This window comes from Ovis canadensis, chromosome 14 (assembly GCF_042477335.2).
Source record: "Ovis canadensis isolate MfBH-ARS-UI-01 breed Bighorn chromosome 14, ARS-UI_OviCan_v2, whole genome shotgun sequence".
Taxonomy (NCBI): Eukaryota; Metazoa; Chordata; class Mammalia; order Artiodactyla; family Bovidae; genus Ovis; species Ovis canadensis.
Window position 1 is genome coordinate 74,492,787 of NC_091258.1, and position 20,312 is coordinate 74,513,098.

Sequence of the window (20,312 nt, forward strand, 5' to 3'; positions counted from 1 at the left end):
CAAGAGTAGCTACAGCATGAGAAACCTGCACACAAGTAACTAGAAAGTCACTTCTGCTTGCTGCAACTAGAGAAAGCCTACGTGCAGCAAAAAAAAAAAAAGGCTCAGCACAGCCAAAAAAAAAAAAAAAAAAAGACATTGAATCCTCTGGACTGACCAAAAGACGCATTAAAATGCCAGTCTCCAACCATACCCCAGCCAAGTTTATGTGGAGAATTCATAGTCTGATTGCTGCAAAAAGAGAGAGGACCCAGCACAATGAAGACTTAGCATAGTCAAAAATAAATTTTAAAGATTTTTAGACAGAAAAAACTTTTAATGAGAAATGCATTCTTCTTGATAAAAGTTTGTGTTCCATGCTTATGATGAGAAAGCTTCAAATACTTATATGACGAAAACTTGTTTACATCATTATAATACTTAAGCCAATACGTCAATGTAATATTCAAATAATATTTCTAAAAATCAAATATCTTGTCACATAGTAACATAGGTAATTGTGAGAGTCACGTACAGAGTAGAAAGCCATGTACTACCAGGGAATATAGAGAAGTAAAGACACAGCCTAAGCTTAAGGCGTCAACAAAAGAAGTAAATATCCAAGAAGAAATGCTGTAGGGGAGGTAAGATTACTTCTTGTTGGCTGGATCAGGAAAGACCTTAGAGGGCAGAGGTAGTGAGTTATACCTTAAAAAACAAGTATAATTTTGGACTGAGAAATAGACACATGTGAGAGTACTCTTCAGGATGGAAATGATAAGCAAAAGAAGAGAACAGGAAATTACAGAGCTTGAAAAGAACTTACCCTCAGAACTCTGGAAAGATACAGCTCCTACCCAGCTCTAAAAGGCTAGCAGCCAGGCTTACATTTATCACAAAGGAAACTTGAGAAAATCAACCATACAAAATGATACCGACATTTATGTTCCCCCATTACCATTTCCGGAAAAGGCAATGGCAACCCACTACAGTACTCTTGCCTGGAAAATCCCATGGATGGAGGAGCCTGGTAGGCTGTAGTCCATGGGGTTGCTAAGAGTCAGACACAACTGAGCAACTTCACTTTCACTTCAATTTCAATGGAATGGAATGTCAAATTACTAGATGATCACTTGACGGTAATTAGGCAATTTACTTTTTGTTGAAAATTGTAATATATTTTCTCTCATTTCTTTGTTGTCTGTTTCTGAAAGATCTGTCAGTTGTGGACAACAAAGCACATTGTAAAATATGAAATCTTAAGAAGACACTAGAATTTATTTTCACCAAATTTATCAACTTGGCACTATTTATAAATATTTCTATGTGTACTAATTGATTGAACTCAAGTCCTAAAGGAACTTTCTTTATATTTACAGGGCACCTACTATGTTCCCTGCCATTGTCTACGTTCATTTTAATGTTACAAAAGTCTCAAAATAACCCACTGACTTAAGGCAGGAAAGAAATGTAAATTAAACATTAAATCTGGGTCATAACGTGGATAGAAAAAGTAATGCTAAGGAAAAGCTATTGAAAAAAAGAAAAGAAATAGGATGGCAGGATTTAAGATATTACCACTGAAACATATATATTATCATATATAAAAGAGCCAGTGGGAGTTTGATATAACAGCGAGTGCTCTGGGACAATCTGGAGGGATACGGTGGTAAGAGAGGTGGGTTCAGGAGGGAGGGGACGTATGTATGCCTACGGCCTACTCATGTTGATGTACAGCAAAAACCATCACAATATTGAAAACAACAAAAACAAAAAAATTAAGTGATGGTGTTAGGCCTGAACACAGAATCAAATCTTTCCCACACCTAAAACATTTGTGTAGTTTTCCTCCAGTTTGAATTTTCTGACAGTCAAAAAGTTGATATATTTTACTGTACTTATGTGTAAGTTTTCACTGCAGTATGGATTTTCAGATAATCTGCAACATCATTCCTTGTGACCAAAGGGTTTGTCACATAAATAACATTTATGTGGTTTCTCTGCTGTATGATCTGCCTAATGGGCAGTTCACGCTGAACATGCACTAGAAACTCTGCCACATTCATTTCACTTGAATGTTTTCGATACATTATGAATTCTCTGAGTTATAAGGCCGGAACACTGACTAAAGGCTTCGTCACACTCACGACATTTGCACTAAAATGTTTCTCACAACTGTCACATCTCTAATGTTTCTCTCTAGTATGAATTCTCCGATGGTTTCTAAGTTCGTCATTTCAAGTAAAGCACCAGCCATATACATCATATTTATATGGTTTCACTCCTGTCTGACCTGCTTGATGATGAGTTATGGATGACTGTGCCTAAATGGTTTGTCACAACTTTTATATTTGTAAGGTTCTCTCCAGTATGAACTCTCTGATGAACTGCAAGGTTTGCATTCACACTGAAAGCCCTGCCACATATACCTCATTTATATGGTTTCTCTCCACTATGAACTCTCTGATGAACAGCAAGGTTTCCACTACAAATAAACACCTTGCCACATACAACACATTTATATGGTTTCTCTCCAGTATGAACTCTCTGATGAACTGCAAGGTTTCCAGTATTATTAAACGCTTTGGCACACACATCACATTTATATGGTTTCTCTCCAGTATGAACTCGCTGATGAACGGCAAGGCTTGAACTTTCACTGAAAGCCTTGCCACATATACCGCAATTATATGGTTTCTCTCCAGTATGAACTCTCCGATGAACAGCAAGTTTGCCATTACGACTAAATGCCTTGCCACACACATCACATTTATACGGTTTCTCTCCAGTATGAACTCTCTGATGAACTGCAAGGCTTGAACTTTCACTGAAAGCCTTGCCACATATACCACAATTATATGGTTTCTCTCCAGTATGAACTCTCCGATGACCAGCAAGGTGTCCAGTACGACTAAATGCCTTGCCACACACATCACATTTATATGGTTTCTCTCCAGTATGAACTCTCTGATGAACTGCAAGGCTTGAACTTATACTGAAAGCCTTGCCACATATACCACAAGTATATGGTTTCTCTCCAGTATGAACTCTCTGATGAACTGCAAGGCTTGAAGTTTGATTAAAGGCATTGCCACATACTTCACATTTATATGGTTTCTCTCCAGTATGAACTCTCCGATGAATAGCAAGGCTTCCAGTATGACTAAATGCCTTGCCACACACATCACACTTATATGGTTTTTCTCCAGTATGAACTCTCCGATGAACTCCAAGGTGTCCAGTATGACTAAATGCCTTGCCACACACATCACATTTATATAGTTTCTCTCCAGTATGAATTCTCTGATGAACAGCAAGGCCCGTTGTTCTAATAAAGGCCTTGCCACATACATCACACTTATATGGTTTCTCTCCAGTATGAACTCTCTGATGAACTGCAAGGCTTGAAGTTTGATTAAAGGCATTGCCACATACTTCACATTTATATGGTTTCTCTCCAGTATGAATTCTCCGATGAATAGCAAGGCTTCCAGTATGACTAAATGCCTTGCCACACACATCACACTTATATGGTTTCTCTCCAGTGTGAACTCTCTGATGAACAGCAAGGCCTGTTGTTTGAATAAAGGCCTTGCCACATACATCACACTTATATGGTTTCTCTCCAGTATGAACTCTCCGATGAACAGCAAGTTTGCCAGTACGATTAAATGACTTGCCGCACACATCACATTTATATGGTTTCTCTCCAGTATGAACTCTCCAATGAACTGCAAGGCTTGAAATTTCACTAAAGCCTTTGCAACATTCATCACATTTATATGGTTTCTCTCCCTTATGAGTTCTCTGATGAACTTCAAGTTCTGAGTTCTGACTAAAGCATAGGCCACATATATCACATTTATATGGTTTCTTTCCAGTATGAAGTCTCTGATGAACCGCATGGCTTGCTTTTTGACTAAAAGCTTTTCCAGAAACATTACATTTAGATGGTTTCACTCCAGTATGAGTACTCTGATGATTTTCAAGGTGTGTACTTTGTATAAAGCAGTGACCACACACATCACATTTATATAGTTTCTCTCCAGTATGAATATTCTGATGAACTGTAAGGTTTCCAATTTGAATAAAAGCCTTGTCACCTACATCACATTTATGTGGTTTCTCTCTAGTAAGAATTCTCCAGTGAATGGCAAGTTTGGTAGTTTGATCAAAAGCCTTGCTACACACGTCACATTTATATGGATTTCCTCCTGTATGGATTCTTTGATGTCCAGTGAGTTCTGAGTCCTGAAGAAAGGTTATGTCACATTCATTACATTTGTAAGGTCTTTTCTTTTGTGTTTCATGGTCTGGTAACAGTTCTGAAGCATGCATAACAGCATTCTCATGTTTATGAGAAAAGCCTTCGCAGACATTACAAGTTCTGTGAGGTGGTAAACCTGAGGCGCTGACGTTTGTCACAACTTGACTACATTCAAAAATTATCCCTTCAGATTGTACCATCTGCAATTCATCCTGAAAGCTTGATCCGTGCCTTTCAAAAGGTCCATTTTCTGCATCACTTCTACTATGATGATCTCTTCCATCAGTGAGATTTTTGTTATAGGATGTAGACATTTCCTTGTCATTTCTTTCATCATATGTCCACAGACAATCAAAGTCATGTACATTTTCCTGAATCTTCCTGAGGTGAAAATCTTTGATTTCAAGGATTTCAGCTCTTCCAAACATCACTCTTTGAAAAATTTCCCCTTTACCACTGTTTGCTTTGGCCTGTAATTTTTTGACCATATGTATATGAGACATATCTACAAGACATAAAGAACCACAGATATTCTATTAGTTACAATTCATAAATAAATTATTTCCTGTTGAACACATGATATTATACCAAAGGTCATATCCATCCTGAACAGAATTATGAATCTTCGCAATGATGATCTTAAAACGATACAACACTAAAGGAATATAACTCTTTAAAAAGAGTGATCATAGGTAATTCAAATTAATTTTAGGGTAGTATAGTTTCAAACACATCAGAAAACATTCATTTTATGCAAACTCACGTCAGTTCACAAAGAAAATGTATTTTCCCACCATGACCTCACCCTACTTTGTACTAAACACATTGCTGTCTCATAATTGAGGAGAAACTAATGGTACATTGTACACACTTTATGCACACTTATACTTATTTAAATGGTAAAGAACATACAGGCCTAGAGAGGTGACTCAGTGGTAAAGAAACTGCCTGCCAATGGAGAAGACATGGCATGGGGGGATATAATCCCTGGATAGGAAAAATCCCCTGGAGCAGGAAATCAAAACCCAGTGCACTATTCTTGTCTGAAAAAAATTGAATTGACGGGAAAGCTTGGTGGGCTACAGTTCATGAGATCACAGAGTCAGACAGGACTGAGCAACTGAGCATAAAAGCGTCAATCAGGCAATACATGGGAATGGTAAACAAGGCAAAAGAAACATTCTAATGAATAATGTGAGAAATAAATGAGAGTTAGTAACTGTTCCACAAATACTGCATTGAGAAAATAAAGAATTCTGTAAAGTATATATATAAGTTGATGAGCCACAGATGCTGAGGTTGCATTGTAAAACTACTCAAGCCCGTGTGCCTAGGGCCTGTGCTTCACAAAAAAAGAAATCACCACAATGAGAAACCGTGCTTCCCGCAACTAGCGAGTAGCCCTCTGTTGTCTCAAATAGACAAAAGACCACACAGCAAAAAAGAACCAGTACAAGCCAAAGGAAAAAAAAAGACTTTGCCTTCATCTCTGTGGGTGCTACAGCACCACTGGAGGGTGCTGTACATTTCATATGTCAAAGAACACAGCCGTAAGTTAGGGAGAAGAAAACTCTCCTCTGAGAGTTCACAAACATTAAACATCTGTTTTCTCACAGAACTCTCCCACCTGGAGAGTTTCCCAAACACTATAAATGGTGTGGCTTCCTCTCTGTCCTTGTGACCTGTGATCACACTGTGGATACTTTCCCACTCATCTGGATGTTTGCTATTAGCACCTCATTCTCCACAATCCAGGGGTCTTCTTCCTTGTGCCACAAGAATGGAGATAACGTTCAGATCAGAAACAGAACTTCCTACTCAGAAGTAATGCCATATACTGTGGCTTCTTCCAGAATCCCACCTTTCTTTTTTAAATAAATGCTTCTGTTATTTTTAATACATTAGGGTACTCATTTCTTCTGGATCAGGTGAGTGTTTGTTGCTGCTTGGTCTTTTCTCCAAGTTCAGCAAGTAGGGGCTACGCTCCAGTTGCAGTGCCCATGTTCCTCACTTGCTGCAGCTTCTCCTGGGTGCACGGGCTTGAGTAGTTCTCCTATGTGGGCTCAGCAGTTGCAGCTTCCAGGCTCTAGAGTGCTGGCTCGTAGTTGAGGCATACAGGCGTAGCTGCTCTGTGATGTGTGGGATCTTCTCAGACCAAGGATCGAACCTGTGTCTCCTGCATTGGCAGGTGTAGAATCCAGCTATTTTGTCAGCCAAGGAATGCAGACATTATAAACCGACAGAAAAATACTTCTCATTAAATTTACTCTCTGCCTCCTTCTGAATGCACAGGGAACAGTATAATATACAGTACAACATGCAGCAGGGATCCAGTTCCTGTCTAAGAACTACTGAACCAAGAACACAAGGCTAGAAAACAGGCAACTGGAGATTTCACAGTTTGAAATCAGCTTTATAAACACCTGAGCTGTGGAGAAACTCCTTGTGCATCACACAGTGGGCAGGTCACCTGAAGGAAAGTCAAGTTTAAATGCCTGATGCCAATCAGGAAGCTTTACATGTAAGTCAACAAGGTTTTGAGCTTAGTCAAGAAAAACAGGGGATCTCAAAAGGTACAGAGGGAACATGCAAAGGTACCCCAGGGCAGATCCCCACTTCAGGGGGAAGTGACACTCACCCACAGACAGCAGGTTCCTGAGAATCTCCACCATCACGTCCTTGTACAAGGTCCTCTGGGCAGGGTCCAGGCATTCCCACTCCTCAGGAGTGAAATCTAGGAACACATCCTTGAAGGTCAATTGCGCCTGAAATGAAAACAGATTTCACCAAAGGGCCCTGAGGAGGATTCTTAGTTTCACACAAAATGAGAAGAGGTAAGAGGGGTAAAGCTCAATTCACTTGAAGTAATATACTTTCTGATAGATCCATTAAAAGCTGCTTGAAGCAAACTGTTGGTCTCTAATCTAATTTATAATTTCCTCTTTTTCCCTAAGATTATGATATCCTGCAATCAACATGAATTTGTCATGTATGTGGACAACACATGAAAAATACACAAAGTAAAATCAAGACTGGGTTGTCTATGCAGAAGTGTTCCATTCAACACAGTGAGTGACACAGTGTCACTTACTAGATGAGTTACAGCAAGACTGGTGTCTTCAGAGACGACAAAGTCCATAGCGACTTTCAAAGAACACACACTGTGATGATGATGACATCATCACACTGACAACAGGTGTTTCAGCACGTCCTACACGCTAAGCATTACTCTAAAGACTTCATACGGATGAACTTGTCATCAACATAACAGCACGTTAGAGAAAGATCTGTGTCCACCTTACTGGGGAGAAAACTCTGTCACTCTAAAAAATCGCTCAAATCAAACAGTTAAGAAATGAGGCAACAGCACCTGAGCTCAGGTGGTTGGGAAAGACAAGTCAACCTAAAGAATCAACCAGTTAACTAGCAGAGAAGGAAAGGGCATCCACAGAGAGTTCCCTGAGAATACCTGAAACAAGTTCAAGGAAGCTGAAATACAATAGAACAGCATAAATGGTCACGACACAGGGTCACACCCTCTCCATGGCAACCCTCACGTCAATAATCTTGCTATAATTTACATCATTCATGTGATGATGTAGAAAAATCAACGCCATGAAATAAACTTAAGAGACAACTGAAACTGCTACAAAGCATACACCATTATTTATGAGATGATGTTTTTGTAATAAAACCATCCGTATCCATTCATTCATGCATGCATGTGTAAACACACAACTGATTGAAATAAGAAGACTTGTCTTTTTTTTCTTTCATTCTATCAAAATGCATTCAGCATCAGCTTTGTGCCTCAAACTTGAAATACAGCAGTGAACATGATGGAGCTTACAGTCTAGCAACCAGCCAGCCAATTTCATTCATTTTAAATTTTAATGTTACTACTGAAATCAGTGCTCTGACACACGGCTGGTGCTAGGACAAGATTAAACAGAAAGTCTTCACCTACATTGAGATATCAGACAAGGTCTCTGTGAGGAAGAAACACTTAGGATTGGCAAGGTGGGAAATGGAAGAGTGTTGCAAGCAGAGAGAACAGCCTGCGTGCCTGCTCTGAGGCAGGAAGATATTTACTGAACAGAAAGTCAGCCAGTGTGACTGGGACACAGGGAATGCAGATGGGGTGATGTCAGGTAGAGGTAATTTATGCAAGATCTATGGATTTTGGACTTTATTCCAAAAGCTAATGGAAGTCACTGAAGAATGTCCAGGAGGAAAGTTAGATGCTTAGATTTGTTTATCAGAGTTCTGTCTACTGTGTGCAGAAGTTGTTGTTTACCTGCTTACTCATGCCAGACTCTTTGCAACCCTGCTGAGGGCAGCTCACCAGCTCCTCTATCCATGGAATTCTCCAGGCAAGAATACCAGAGTGGGTTCCCGTTCTCTTCTTTCATTGTACTTCTTCCTTCAGTAACTTTGTCAACATTCTATTTCTTTTTCAAAGCTTATTTATTTTGCTTACGTTGGGTCTTTGTTGCTGTGAGTGGGCTTTCTCTAGTTGCAGCTGCAGTGCCCGGGCTTCTCCTTGCAATAGCTTCTCTTGTTTTGGAGCACAGGCTCTGAGAGTGTGGCTTCCATAGTAATGGCTCCCAGGCTCTAGGGCACAGGCTCAGTAGTTGTGGCCCATGGGCTTAGTTGCTCTGAGGCATCTTCCCGGACCTGGGATGGAACCCGTGCACCCTATGTTGGCAGGAACATTCTTAGCCACTGTACTACCAGGGAACTCCTCAACATTATCTTATTCTAGTTCAAAAACTAATAATAATAATACTAGCAGAAAATAACATACAGGAGATTTCTTCCAATCTTTATAAAATACCTGTATTTAACAATATGTGGCCCTCCCTATGGGTAAATGGTTAAGAATCCACTGGGCAATGCAAGAGATGTGGGTTGTTGTCTGGTCTGAGATCCCACTTGCTGAGGGGCAACTAAGCCTGTGAGTCTCAATTCCTGAGCCAGAGCTGTAGAGCCCAGGAGGTGAAACTACTGAAGCCGGTGTGCTCTAGAGCCTGGGCTGCAAGACAACAGAAGCCACCACAGTGAGAAGTGTGCACACTGCATCCAGAGAGTGGCCACCACTCGCCAGAACTAGGGAAAAGACACTAAAGCAATGAAGTCAGAGTACAGGAAATAAATATATTTTAAAATTAATAATGTGGTTTTTATCCTTAGTTTTAGCTATGTACTTATTAACAAAATCCAAAATTTATTATTTTATTCCATTAGGAAAATACTGAATCAAGATTAGTAAAGTTGGAGAATTCCCTCATGGTCCAGGGGTTAAGATCCCTCACTTCCACTGCACGGTTTCAGGTTCAATCCCTATTCAGCAAACTAAGACGTCAAGAAGAAAGAAAAAAAAATTAGTAAGCCTGATTTCATAATTTAAATTAGATGGTGTAACAAACCACTCTCTAGCCCTGACATCGCTTTCTGAACATACCATTCCATTCTATTCCCAAACACTTAAGTTTTTAAGGAGGTGCTCATTTAGTTTTAAATGTGCTATAAAAAGTTATAACTGATTTCCACTCATTGGCCTCTTTTGCAGATTTTCCTGTGTACTGTACATGTTAATACCTGTGGTCCACGTACAGCTTCTTTACCATGGTTGACTGAGAGCAGACACCGCGTCCAGATGGGCCCTCAACAGTCCGTGTTGCCCAACAGCACTGAGACCCCGTCTCCAACCCGTGGGTGAGAAGCCCTGCCCAGGATGGTGCCCAAGGGAGCCTCCTCACAAGGGCCAGGTCACCGGGTCGCAGGGAGACCGGACCTAAGTGGAGTTGACAGGGCCTGAGGGAAGGCCCCGGGCGAGTGTGTGTACAGGAATCACACAGGACACTCCAGAGTCAGACACAATTAGCGAGTCCTAAGAACGGCATTTCAGGAAGGCAGTGTGAGAATACACTGAGAATATGACCCTACCTGAGAAAGAGCCATGCCTGACTCCTGTTCTTTCCTCTTCTGGGCCTCTTTGTCCATGAGTCTTCACAGTTCTATCATGAAAGTTGAAAACATGTTGTTTAATGCTTAGAGTCAACACATCCCTCCTTTCCTCATCCCCAACCACACACATAAGGAAGCCCTAACCATGTGGAACAGACAGTCCTCTGTGGTCACTGTCTCAGGAGGGACTCAGCACAGTCAGCTCCTGCAGAGAGTCCAACACGGGACTTTACCACAATTTCCTTGGATCACACTCCCCTCCTGGTGAGGCCTCATGCACACAGCAACAGGGGGCACCTCTGCTGACCCCATGATGCCCTTCAGGTCACACAGCAGGCCCTGGTCCAGCCCCACTCGGAGCAGAGCACTCTCCCCTCCCCCAGGGCCTGATCTCAGTCTCAGAAGTGGAGGCTAAGAGCCCTGGTGCTCAGTGCAGGATCCAGATCGGAATCATCTGCGCTCTGTGCACATTCCTGGGGCGAGGCCCCACACGAGAACCTGAGGAGCCTGTCTGATCGGGGAGAACCGACTAACCAAAGGAGTATGTGTATACATACCATACACCCTGTGAGCATGTGACACATGTGTATAGTGTGAAATATTTATCACAATCCACTAATGAACACACCCATCTCCTCCAAATTCCCATGTTCTGTGTGTGGTGAAATCACCGATGACATACTCTCCTGACAAATTCCCAGCATGAAGTAACAGAACAGGATTAACTATAGTCAGCATGCTGCACATACCTCCCCAGGACGCACTCATTTCACAACTCAAAGTCTGTACATTTTGACCAACATCCCCCCATCTTCCCCACCCCCCAGCCCCAGATGACCACCATCCTACCCTCTGGTACTAGTGAGTTTCATTTTTTTTAATATTCCATATAATGGAAGGACATATAATACCAGTCTTTCCCTGTCTTAATTCACTTACATTCTCTACATTCACCCAAGTTATCCCAAGTGAGACAAATCTCCATAATTGTTTACAAGAAAGTCGCTATTGAATGAACGAATCTTTATCCCAAGCTACAAAAATAATTAAATGTAAAGAAAGCAGAAAGCCAAAAGTAAAACCTACACAAGGAACATGTTGAAAGTTCCTTGAAAAGGCATCATGTAGTAAGTCAGTCAGTTCTTGCCCCATTTTTTCTCTCGCATAACCTCTACTCCGCATCAGGAAGAGCGAAGGGGGTGACCCACAGCTGAGAGAATCAAGTCACTGCCACAGCCCCCACCTCAACTGGCTCTACACATGGCATGCTCTTTTAATACAAATAATTACAAAATACATATGCCTCACAGACAGAAGTTTTGCAATTCTCATTCTGATCTGTATAATTTAAAGAAGAGTTGCATTAGATTTTAAAGCCAAGAATCAATGTATAACGACTTAATAATTCTTACCCAGCTGATTCAGCACTCTTCCGGATCTAGTCCCCACCATCACTTGCACACTAGCTGTTTTCACTTCATTTGGTTGATCTGTTTCCCTGCTTCTTTCTACATCTCCCTTTCTCTGCTTGCATCTCTGCTCTCTTGCTGTGCCTGTCCTCCTCTCTACTTCTTCCCTGCCTCCCATCCCGCCTCTCTCTGCCATCTCTTCGCCTTCAAGTTGCTTTCTCTCCAACCTCCCTGGTGATCCTCAATCTCCATGGATTTCTGCTTTTCTTCTGCCACCTCTGCCCTCCCTTCCTCCCAACTCTCTGGCATTCCCAAGTGGCTATGCCTCCCTTCAGCTCGCTTTTTTTCTCAGCTCTTCCAATCACTAGGAGTCCCCTTTCTCTCCCACCAGGATATTGTTGCTCTGGTTCCAGCTCTTGTATCCCCTTTGCGGGCTGTGTGAACTGCCTCTCCACTGTCGCCCTCTTTGGGACCCCTGATTTACAGCCCCTCTCCCTTGAAGGCTATAGAAGGGGGCGGTAGAAGATGAGATGGTGAGATACCATCCCTGGACTCATCAGACCTGGATTTGAGAAAACTCTTGGAGATACAGGGCTTCCAAAGAGTCGGAATGAACAACCACACCTCCCTATGTTGCTCACCCTTAACTCTACGGAGACCCTGCTTTGCTCTGAATTTCTCTCCTTTCCCCACTCGCTCCCTTCAACGCTCATTCTCTTTCATGAAGCTGTCTCTTTCAAGTTCCCCACAGTCCTCTTCACTGCCATCGCTTGTCCCACAGGCTTTTCTCAATTTTCCATTTCCCTAGGAGTCGCTGTCTCTGCTTCTCATCCCGCCTTCCGCCCACTATTTACAGGGTAGGAGACTGAATAAGAAAGGCCCTCCCGCAAGAGCCAAATTCCAGCGGGTGCTATTTGGGGCCAAAGTGGGTGTCACGTGGTGGGTGTCACGTGGCTGGTTCAGGTCAGCTCCCCCAGTCAGGGATCAGGGGAAAGGTCACTCTGAAGGGCAGAAGGACCGTCCTGAGGAGACGTGAGGACAGCCGGCTGGGAGAGAAGGGGGTCTTAGGAGCGGGGCGGGCTCCCCAGAATCCCAGGACCGGGGAGAGAACGCTCCCCCTCCGGGGGTGGGGCGGCCGGCGAGGCCTCCAAGGCCCGAGGAGAGGCTGAAGAAGGTGGAGCGAATAAACCACCTCACCTAATAGAATTGTATGTGGTGCAGAAAGGATAGAGGGGTCAGTGAGGTCAGTAAACGGCTTTAAGCCGGGAAAAGGTGCGAAACTCAGCGTTTCAGTGTTCCAGAAGCAGGAACAGGCTTCAGTGCAGAGTTTAACCAAAAGGCAGGCGCCCCTTCGCAGCTTACGGAGACGTCTGAATTTGCTGGGGGTGGTGGGGCAAAAGCGGGGATTTAGAGTCAGGCTCAGAGGTTAAAGCGTCTGCCTCCAACGCTAGAGACCCGGTTCGATCCCTGGGTCGGGAAAATCCCCTAGAGAAGGAAATGGTAACCCACTCCAGTATTCTTGCCTGGAGAATGCCATGGACGGAGAAGCCTGGTAGGCTACAGTCCACGGGGTCGCAGAGTCGGACACGACTGAGCGACTTCACTTCAGAGTCAGTAGCGACCCTCAGATCCGGGGTACAAGGAAGAGGAGACCGCGAGAGGCAGGTTTGACTCCAAAGACAGAAACTCACCCCGCGCTGGGACCTCCAGTCGCCGCTCTCGGCCTCCGCGTGGGTCACAGTGCGCGCACGCGCAGACAAATAGCTGACCGGCCTGCAGGCGGGGCCAGGCCGTCAGCGGGTGGGTGGTGGAGAGAAGCCGGACCAGCATAGGGCCTTTGAAAGGTGAGGCGGAAACTCGCTGCGTGGCGGGGCGGGGCGGAGCGTCCCGGCGCGGAGGCGGGGCTACTCGTTGCGGAGGGACGGGGCTACGCCGCGTGGGGCGGGCGCGGGGCGGGGCGGGGCGGGGCCATTCGGCGCAGGGTGGCGAAGCGTCGCGGCGCGGAGGGCGGAAGTGAAGTGAAGTGAAGTCGATCCGTCGTGTCCGACTCTGCGATCCCATGGACTTTAGCCTACCAGGCTCCTCAGTCCAGGCAAGGATACTGGAGTGGGTTGCCATTTCCTTCTCCAGGGGATTTTCCCGACCCAGGGATCGAACCGGGGTCTCCCGCATTGTAGGCAGACGCTTTACCGTCTGAGCTACCAGGGGGGCAGAGGAAACTAATTCAATACTGTAATCACTGCTAAAGGGGACTGCAGCCACGGGACTGCTCCTTGGAAGTAAAGTTATGATAGAACTACATGGTGTACTAAAAAGCGAAGGAATGACGTTGCCAACAAAGGGCCCTATAGACAAACTATGGTTTTTCCAGTAGTCAGCTAGTTCAGTTCAGTCATTCAGTTGTGTCCTACTCTTTGCGACCCTATGAATCGCAGCACGCCAGGCCTCCCTGTCCATCACCAACTCCCAGAGTTCACTCAAACTCACGACCATCGAGTCAGTGATGCCATCCAGCCATCTCATCCTCTGTCATCCCCTTCTCCTGCCCCCAATCCCTCCCAGCATCAAAGTCTTTTCCAATGAGTCAACTCTTCGCATGAGGTGGCCAAAGCTAGGGATGTGATTTTAAAAGGGATGTGAGAGAGAGTTGGTCCATAAAGAAGGCTGAGCATACAAAAATGGATGCTTTTGGATTGTGGTGCTGGAGATTAGTGTTGAGAGTCCCTTGGAGAGCAAGGAGATCAAAGCGGTCAACCCGAAAGGAGACCAACCATGAATAGTCATTGGAAGGACTGATGCTGGAGCTGAGGCTCCAATACTTTGGCCACATGATGCAAATATCGGACTCATTGGAAAAGACTTCGAGGCTGGGAAAGATTGAAGGCAGGAGGAGAATGGAATGACAGAGGATGAGACGTTTAGATGGCATCACCAACTCAATGGACATGAGTTTGAGCAAACTCCAGGAGATGGTGAAAGACAGGGAAGCATGGCATCCACGAGGTTGCAGTGAGTCAGTCATTACTGAGCGACTAAACAACAACAACACATCACTGATAGGGCATAGACTGGGAATTTGTGGCGGTTGTGTCTGGTTTTTTCCCAGGGAAACAGGGGGCATAGTGGGGGTCTCAAATCAGTGATAATGGGGAAGCGTGGCTCTTGGCAGTAACCCTTTTCCTGGAAGTGAAGTGGCAGAATTCTTTAATCTTTGCTCTTTTCCATAATTACAGGATCCGAAGTAAGCTTCAACTCTGTCATCAGAAGCTATAATACCAAGAAAAGTCAAAGAAGATAAATACACATGTAATAGGTAAAAATGGAACCTTAGGAATATTAACCCAATAATAATAAAAACAACAAGGAAGGCTTGAGAACCTTGGTGTATGTACCTTAGAACGTTGGTGAGGGGACCTGCGTGTTCCTGTGTGGTCCTATCACATCTTAGAGACATCAGTACGTGTTGGAAGACATTCCTCTGAATCAACAAGTCAGAGGTCCAGGTTGAACCAGAACCCAGAGGTTATATTGATGCCAAAATCTTGGCTCTCTGTGCAGAAACGCCAAACCGAAATATTTGAAATACAAACACAGAGACAGAGTTATGGAGGATAAACAGTGGCTTTATATATGTGCGAGGCTAAAAGGGAACACTTTAGGCTCCCTCCCTGGTGATTAGGAAAATGTTATATCATCCGCTAGGGATATATGCTAAGGATCAAGGCAGTAATAGTCTTGTATTCTTGTTTCCTCTGCAAAGTTGTAAAAGGATGGGGTTGGTGACAAGATGAAATTGTGTGCAGGGTCTTAGGTGGTCTGGTCTCCTAATCAGTGCAGTGGTAAAGAATCCACCTGCCAGTACAGGAGACTTGGGTTTGATTCCTGGGTCGGGAAGACCACCTGGAGGAAGAAATGGCAACCTATTTTGTGTCCATTGGGTCACAAAAGAGTTGGACACGATTGACCCGGTGTCAGCATCCTTCTTTGATCAGCAACTGTTCTGCCCTTTGGAACTCACAGAAGGTCATGGAGGCTGCAGTCCTGCCTATAAGAAATGGGAACCAAAAAGGCCTCTGTGCCTGGAAGCCCCACAGGGCCCTGCTCTGCAGCCTCAATACTAGGAAAAGTATTTTCCATTTTGCCATTTCTCTGATGATCACGGAAAAAAAAGTCCTTGCACAGCATCCTGGGTATTATGTGTATGATTAGACAGTAATGAACTATCATACTGATGTAACTAAATTATCCCCTCATCTCCTCTTTTACCAGCTGTGCTCTGGTGAAGAAATAGCCGGTGAGAATAAGCCTTTCTTCATTAATAAAGTAAAAAAGCAGTCAGTTGTTTTCTGTGCTCTGAGAAAAAAGCTGCATGTGAATTGTCCACGTTCCAGATGCAGACAGTACACACGGATGTGGACAGATGTGGTGTTACCTTAAAACGGTTTGGCCCAGACACCTCGGAGAAAGTTCATGAAATTCCAGGAGTAGATATACTGAGGATTTAGCACATATGAAGTAGTAAACACAAACTGAACTGAATTATCCAAGAAATACTCAACATTGTTAGGAAAACGAAATTAAACACGAAAGTGATTGGGCCTGGAAATGATCATTCTGATAGGGTAACACGCAGGAAGGTCAGGGGTCTCCAAGTGGAGGAAATAGGCTGCAAGTGTCAACGTTTTTTATCTTTCTCTTAAGCTGCAGGAGGAGGAAACAATCTACAAGTGTCAGATATTTTTCCCTTCTCTATCCAAATTTTAATTTTGTATAGGAGGTTTCTCTTAAAATTCTGTGTTGCTATGACGACACCTGGTTTCACCAGAACTTAACTTTTCTCAAACCTTGAGCTAACCAATGCGTTTTTATTATGGAAGTGTTTCTATTAAGCTATGTTAATGAACTATGTATTTACCCTAAACTCTTCAAGTTGGTTCACTTAAGAGACTCAGAACGGATAATGGCTCAACAAACCAGTATGTTTTACTCATACAATTATTCTCCTAATCTATGTTAATGAAACTATTTATTTGCTCAGAAACCTGCCTGTCTTCAATATTCATGTCAATCGTTTTATGGCCCGAGACAACTCACCTTGTGCCAATGTTATCTCAAAATACATGTTGTGGGTGAGGGGCCTGATGCCAATCTCTGAGTTTTGAGACATTTCCTTTCTCCAATTAGCAGTCTGCTAGTAGCTATATAATATTCAGCTAAAGACAAGAGGGGGGGCACTGCTTTTGTCCCCTTGTGATGTTTATGTCAGAAACCTTCTCTATCTCTCTTATACTTTAATAAAACTTTATTACGCAAAAGCTCTGAGCGATCAAACCTCATCATTGGCCCCGGATTGAATTCCTCTCCTCCGGATGCCAAGAATCCTGGAGTGTTTCACGGCTCAGCAACAACCTTTCAATACTAAGTGAATAAGTCAGAGAAAGAAAGATTAGACATCGCTTATATTTGGAATCCGATTGTATAGCACAGGGAGCTCTGCTCCATGTTATGTGGCAGCCTGGATGGGACAGGGGTTTGGGGGAGAATGGATACATGCATATGTGTGGCTGAGTCCCTCTATTGTCATTTATCCCGACCCCTTAAAAGATCTGAATCCTCTTGGGACCCAGCAGTACCCTACACCCATACCCACATCAACCCCCAGTATAAATCCACCTTACCCTGCCTCATCTTTGCTCTTTTGTTAAAATTTGAAAGAAGTAGAGTAGATTCACAATGTTGTGTTAGTATCAGGCATAGAGTGAATTGACTGCATTATATTTAAAAAATTATTAAGAGAAAAAAATCTTTAATGATAACTGCATTCTTTATAAAAAGTGTTTCTGTTTTATGCTTGTGATGACATAGCTTCAAATACTTGAGAAAAAGTTGTATAATAATATATATAATTATATATGTTATGTATAATAATTACATATAGTAATTATTATATAATAAATATATAACAATACATAGTTGTCAATATTTCCTCAATGTACCAGTACCAGTGAAGTTGCTCAGTCGTGTCTGACTCTTTGCAATCCCATGGACTATAGCCTACCAGGTTCTTCCATCTATGGAATTTTCCAGGCAAGAGTCCTGGAGTCGGTTGCCATTTCCTTCTCCAGTGGATCTTCCTGACCCAGGAATTGAACCCAGGTTTCCCACATTGCGGGCAGATGCTTTACTGTATGAGCTACCAGGAAAGCCCAATGTAATGGAATATCAAATTACTATATGACCATTTGAGGGTAATAACATTCAGAAAACGAAGATCTTGGCATCTGGTCCCATCACTTCATGGCAAACAGATGGGGAAACAGTGGAAACAGTGTCAGACTTTATTTTGGGGGGCTCCAAAATCACTGCAGATGGTGACTGCAGCCATGAAATTAAAAGACGCTTACTCCTTGGAAGAAAAGTTATGACCAACCTAGATAGCATATTGAGAAGCAGAGACATTACTTTGCCAACTAAGGTCCGTCTAGTCAAGGCTATGGTTTTTCCAGTAGTCATGTATGGATGTGAGAGTTGGACTGTGAAGAAGGCTGAGCGCTGAAGAATGGATGCTTTTGAACTGCGGTGTTGGAGAAGACTCTTGAGGGTCCCTTGGACCACAAGGAGATCCAAACAGTCCATTCTGAAGGAGATCAGCCCTGAGATTTCTTTGGAGGGAATGATGCTAAAGCTGAAACTCCAGTACTTTGGCCACCTCATGCATAGAGTTGAGTCATTGGAAAAGACTGTGATGCTGGGAGGGATTGGGGGCAGGAGGAGAAGGGGACTACAGAGGATGAGATGGCTGGATGGCATCACGGACTCGATGGACATGAGTCTGAGTGAACTCTGGAAGTTGGTGATGGACAGGGAGGCCGGGCGTGCTGCGATTCATGGGGTCGCAAAGAGTAGGACACGACTGAGCGACTGAACTGAACTGAACTGAGGCAATTTACTTAAATTGTAATCTATTTTTCTCTTTTCTTTGTTGTCTCTTTGGAAGCACTGTCAGATGTGAACAACAAAGCAGAGTATAAAATATAACGTTTTCAGAAACATTAGAATTTATTTTCACCAAAATTATCAACTATACACTATTTGTAAATATTTCTGTGTATTAACTGTAAATAAATATTTGTGTATTAACTCAAGTCCTAAAGGAATTGTCTGTCTTCATAGTTATAGGGTACCTACTATGTCCCGTCACTCTCTTATGTATGTGCATTTTTCATGTTCTAAAAGTCTCAAAACAACCTACTGATGTGGATTTGTTAGAGTAAGGCAGGGAAGGAATGTAAACTAAATGTTAAATCTGGGTCAAAAATGTGGACAGAAAAAATTACACTAAGGAAAAACTGTTGAAAAAACAAATAGGGTGGTGGGATTTGAAACAATATCACTGAAACATATATTGCCATATGTCAAACATAGCCAGTGGAAGTTTGATGTTTGAAGCAGGACACCCAGAGCCAGTGCTCTGTGAAGACCTGGACAGATAGGCTGGGGAGGGAGGTGGGTTCACAAAGGAGGGGACACATGTATGCCTATGGCCAATTCGTGCTGATGGAAAGCAAAAACCATAAACCACCACAACATTGTAAAAAGAAGAAAATTGTAAAAATACATTTAAGAATGAACAATGGAGCATCTTACTTAATTCTATAATGTGACATTAAGAGTTTAATATCCCCTGGACTTCTATTTACTACCTAATAAATAATTCCAAACATTGATGTTCCTAATGTTCTTAGGCTAGTGTAAAAGTCTCACAGGCAATAGACAGTAAATAGCCATTTATCCGTCTAGTAAAATAGATTAATAGTAATTTATACCATCTTCAACACGCTATAGAACAATAGAAAATATGTGTACAGCAGGAAGAGGAACATATAAACTCAAAGCACGAGTAAACAGTCAGTGTTTTGTTAAACAGTCTCACAATGTGTGTGTGTGTGCTTTTTTTTTAATGTTTGACTACTGACATCTTTAGACTTTATTTGGTGCCATCTTCCTTCAGTGGTTGACTACAAAGTAACAAGAACTGAAACGCTAGGGACTGAATATATGAAATTTCTAGTGTAGTAAACAAACAAGTTCCCATCATATAGTGTGCCTTCTGAATTATTTCCAGGGCTTCCGTGGTGGCTCAGGGGTAAGGAATTCGTCTGCCAATGCGGTAGACAAGGGATTGATAATTCCTGGTCTGGGAAATTCCCATATGATGTAGAGCTCCTGACCCCATGAGCCACAGTTATTCAGCCAACAATAAAAATTTTTTTTCAGAATGCTCCAAGCTCCAAAAGACACGTCACTTTTACCCTTATTTCCAAAGGTTTTTATTTCATAATTTTTACATGTTTATTATTCCTACTTTCACTTCATGTAAATCAGGCACATCATTTTATTTGGGCACAAAAGATAACATTGGGAAATATATAGTGCACATATAAACGGGGGGTAGGTTTTACAGGGCCAGAATCTATAATTGCTCTGCTATGGACAAAGTGTGGAGAGAATAACTCAAGTGCATATTGTTAGTATACAGTCCCAAAATTGTCTATTTGATTTCACCATGCAAAGAACCTCTTAGAGATTCTTTCAACCTTGAGAGTCTTTGGGGCATTGCTAGTTTCTGTTAGGAAGTACTGAGGTGGGTTAAAACTGTGTTGTTGGAAGAAACATGATCCATTCAG

General features: G+C 42.8%; 1 protein-coding gene and 1 long non-coding RNA gene across 2 annotated transcripts; one reads left to right on the top strand and one right to left on the bottom strand.

The window, feature by feature from the left end:
- Positions 1–288: 288 nt before the first annotated feature.
- On the bottom strand, positions 289–13,494 carry LOC138419232 (zinc finger protein 665-like). The gene is made up of 4 exons (XM_069551804.1): positions 13,317–13,494; positions 10,196–10,266; positions 6,885–7,011; positions 289–4,751 (listed from the first exon to the last, which is right to left on the bottom strand). The coding sequence occupies exons 2-4, from the start codon at positions 10,250–10,252 to the stop codon at positions 2,410–2,412; spliced, it is 2,526 nt and encodes an 841-aa protein (XP_069407905.1). The 5' UTR covers positions 10,253–10,266; positions 13,317–13,494; the 3' UTR covers positions 289–2,409.
- Positions 12,781–15,002, top strand: LOC138419235 (uncharacterized). Its single transcript, XR_011248898.1, has 2 exons — positions 12,781–12,868; positions 14,859–15,002. It is a non-coding gene; the product is annotated as an uncharacterized lncRNA (long non-coding RNA).
- The last annotated feature ends 5,310 nt before the right edge of the window (positions 15,003–20,312 follow it).

What these genes read in the sequence shown, in the direction of transcription:
- LOC138419232 (XM_069551804.1), bottom strand. Translation starts at nt 10,252, where the DNA reads ATGGACAAAGAGGCCCAGAAGAGGAAAGAACAGGAGTCAGGCATGGCT. An exon ending in CAGGCATGGCTCTTTCTCAG is followed by an intron (nt 7,012 to 10,195) that starts GTAGGGTCATAT and finishes TTTTCATTTCAG; the next exon opens with GCGCAATTGACCTTCAAGGA. An exon ending in CAGGAACCTGCTGTCTGTGG is followed by an intron (nt 4,752 to 6,884) that starts GTGAGTGTCACT and finishes TATGTCTTGTAG; the next exon opens with ATATGTCTCATATACATATG.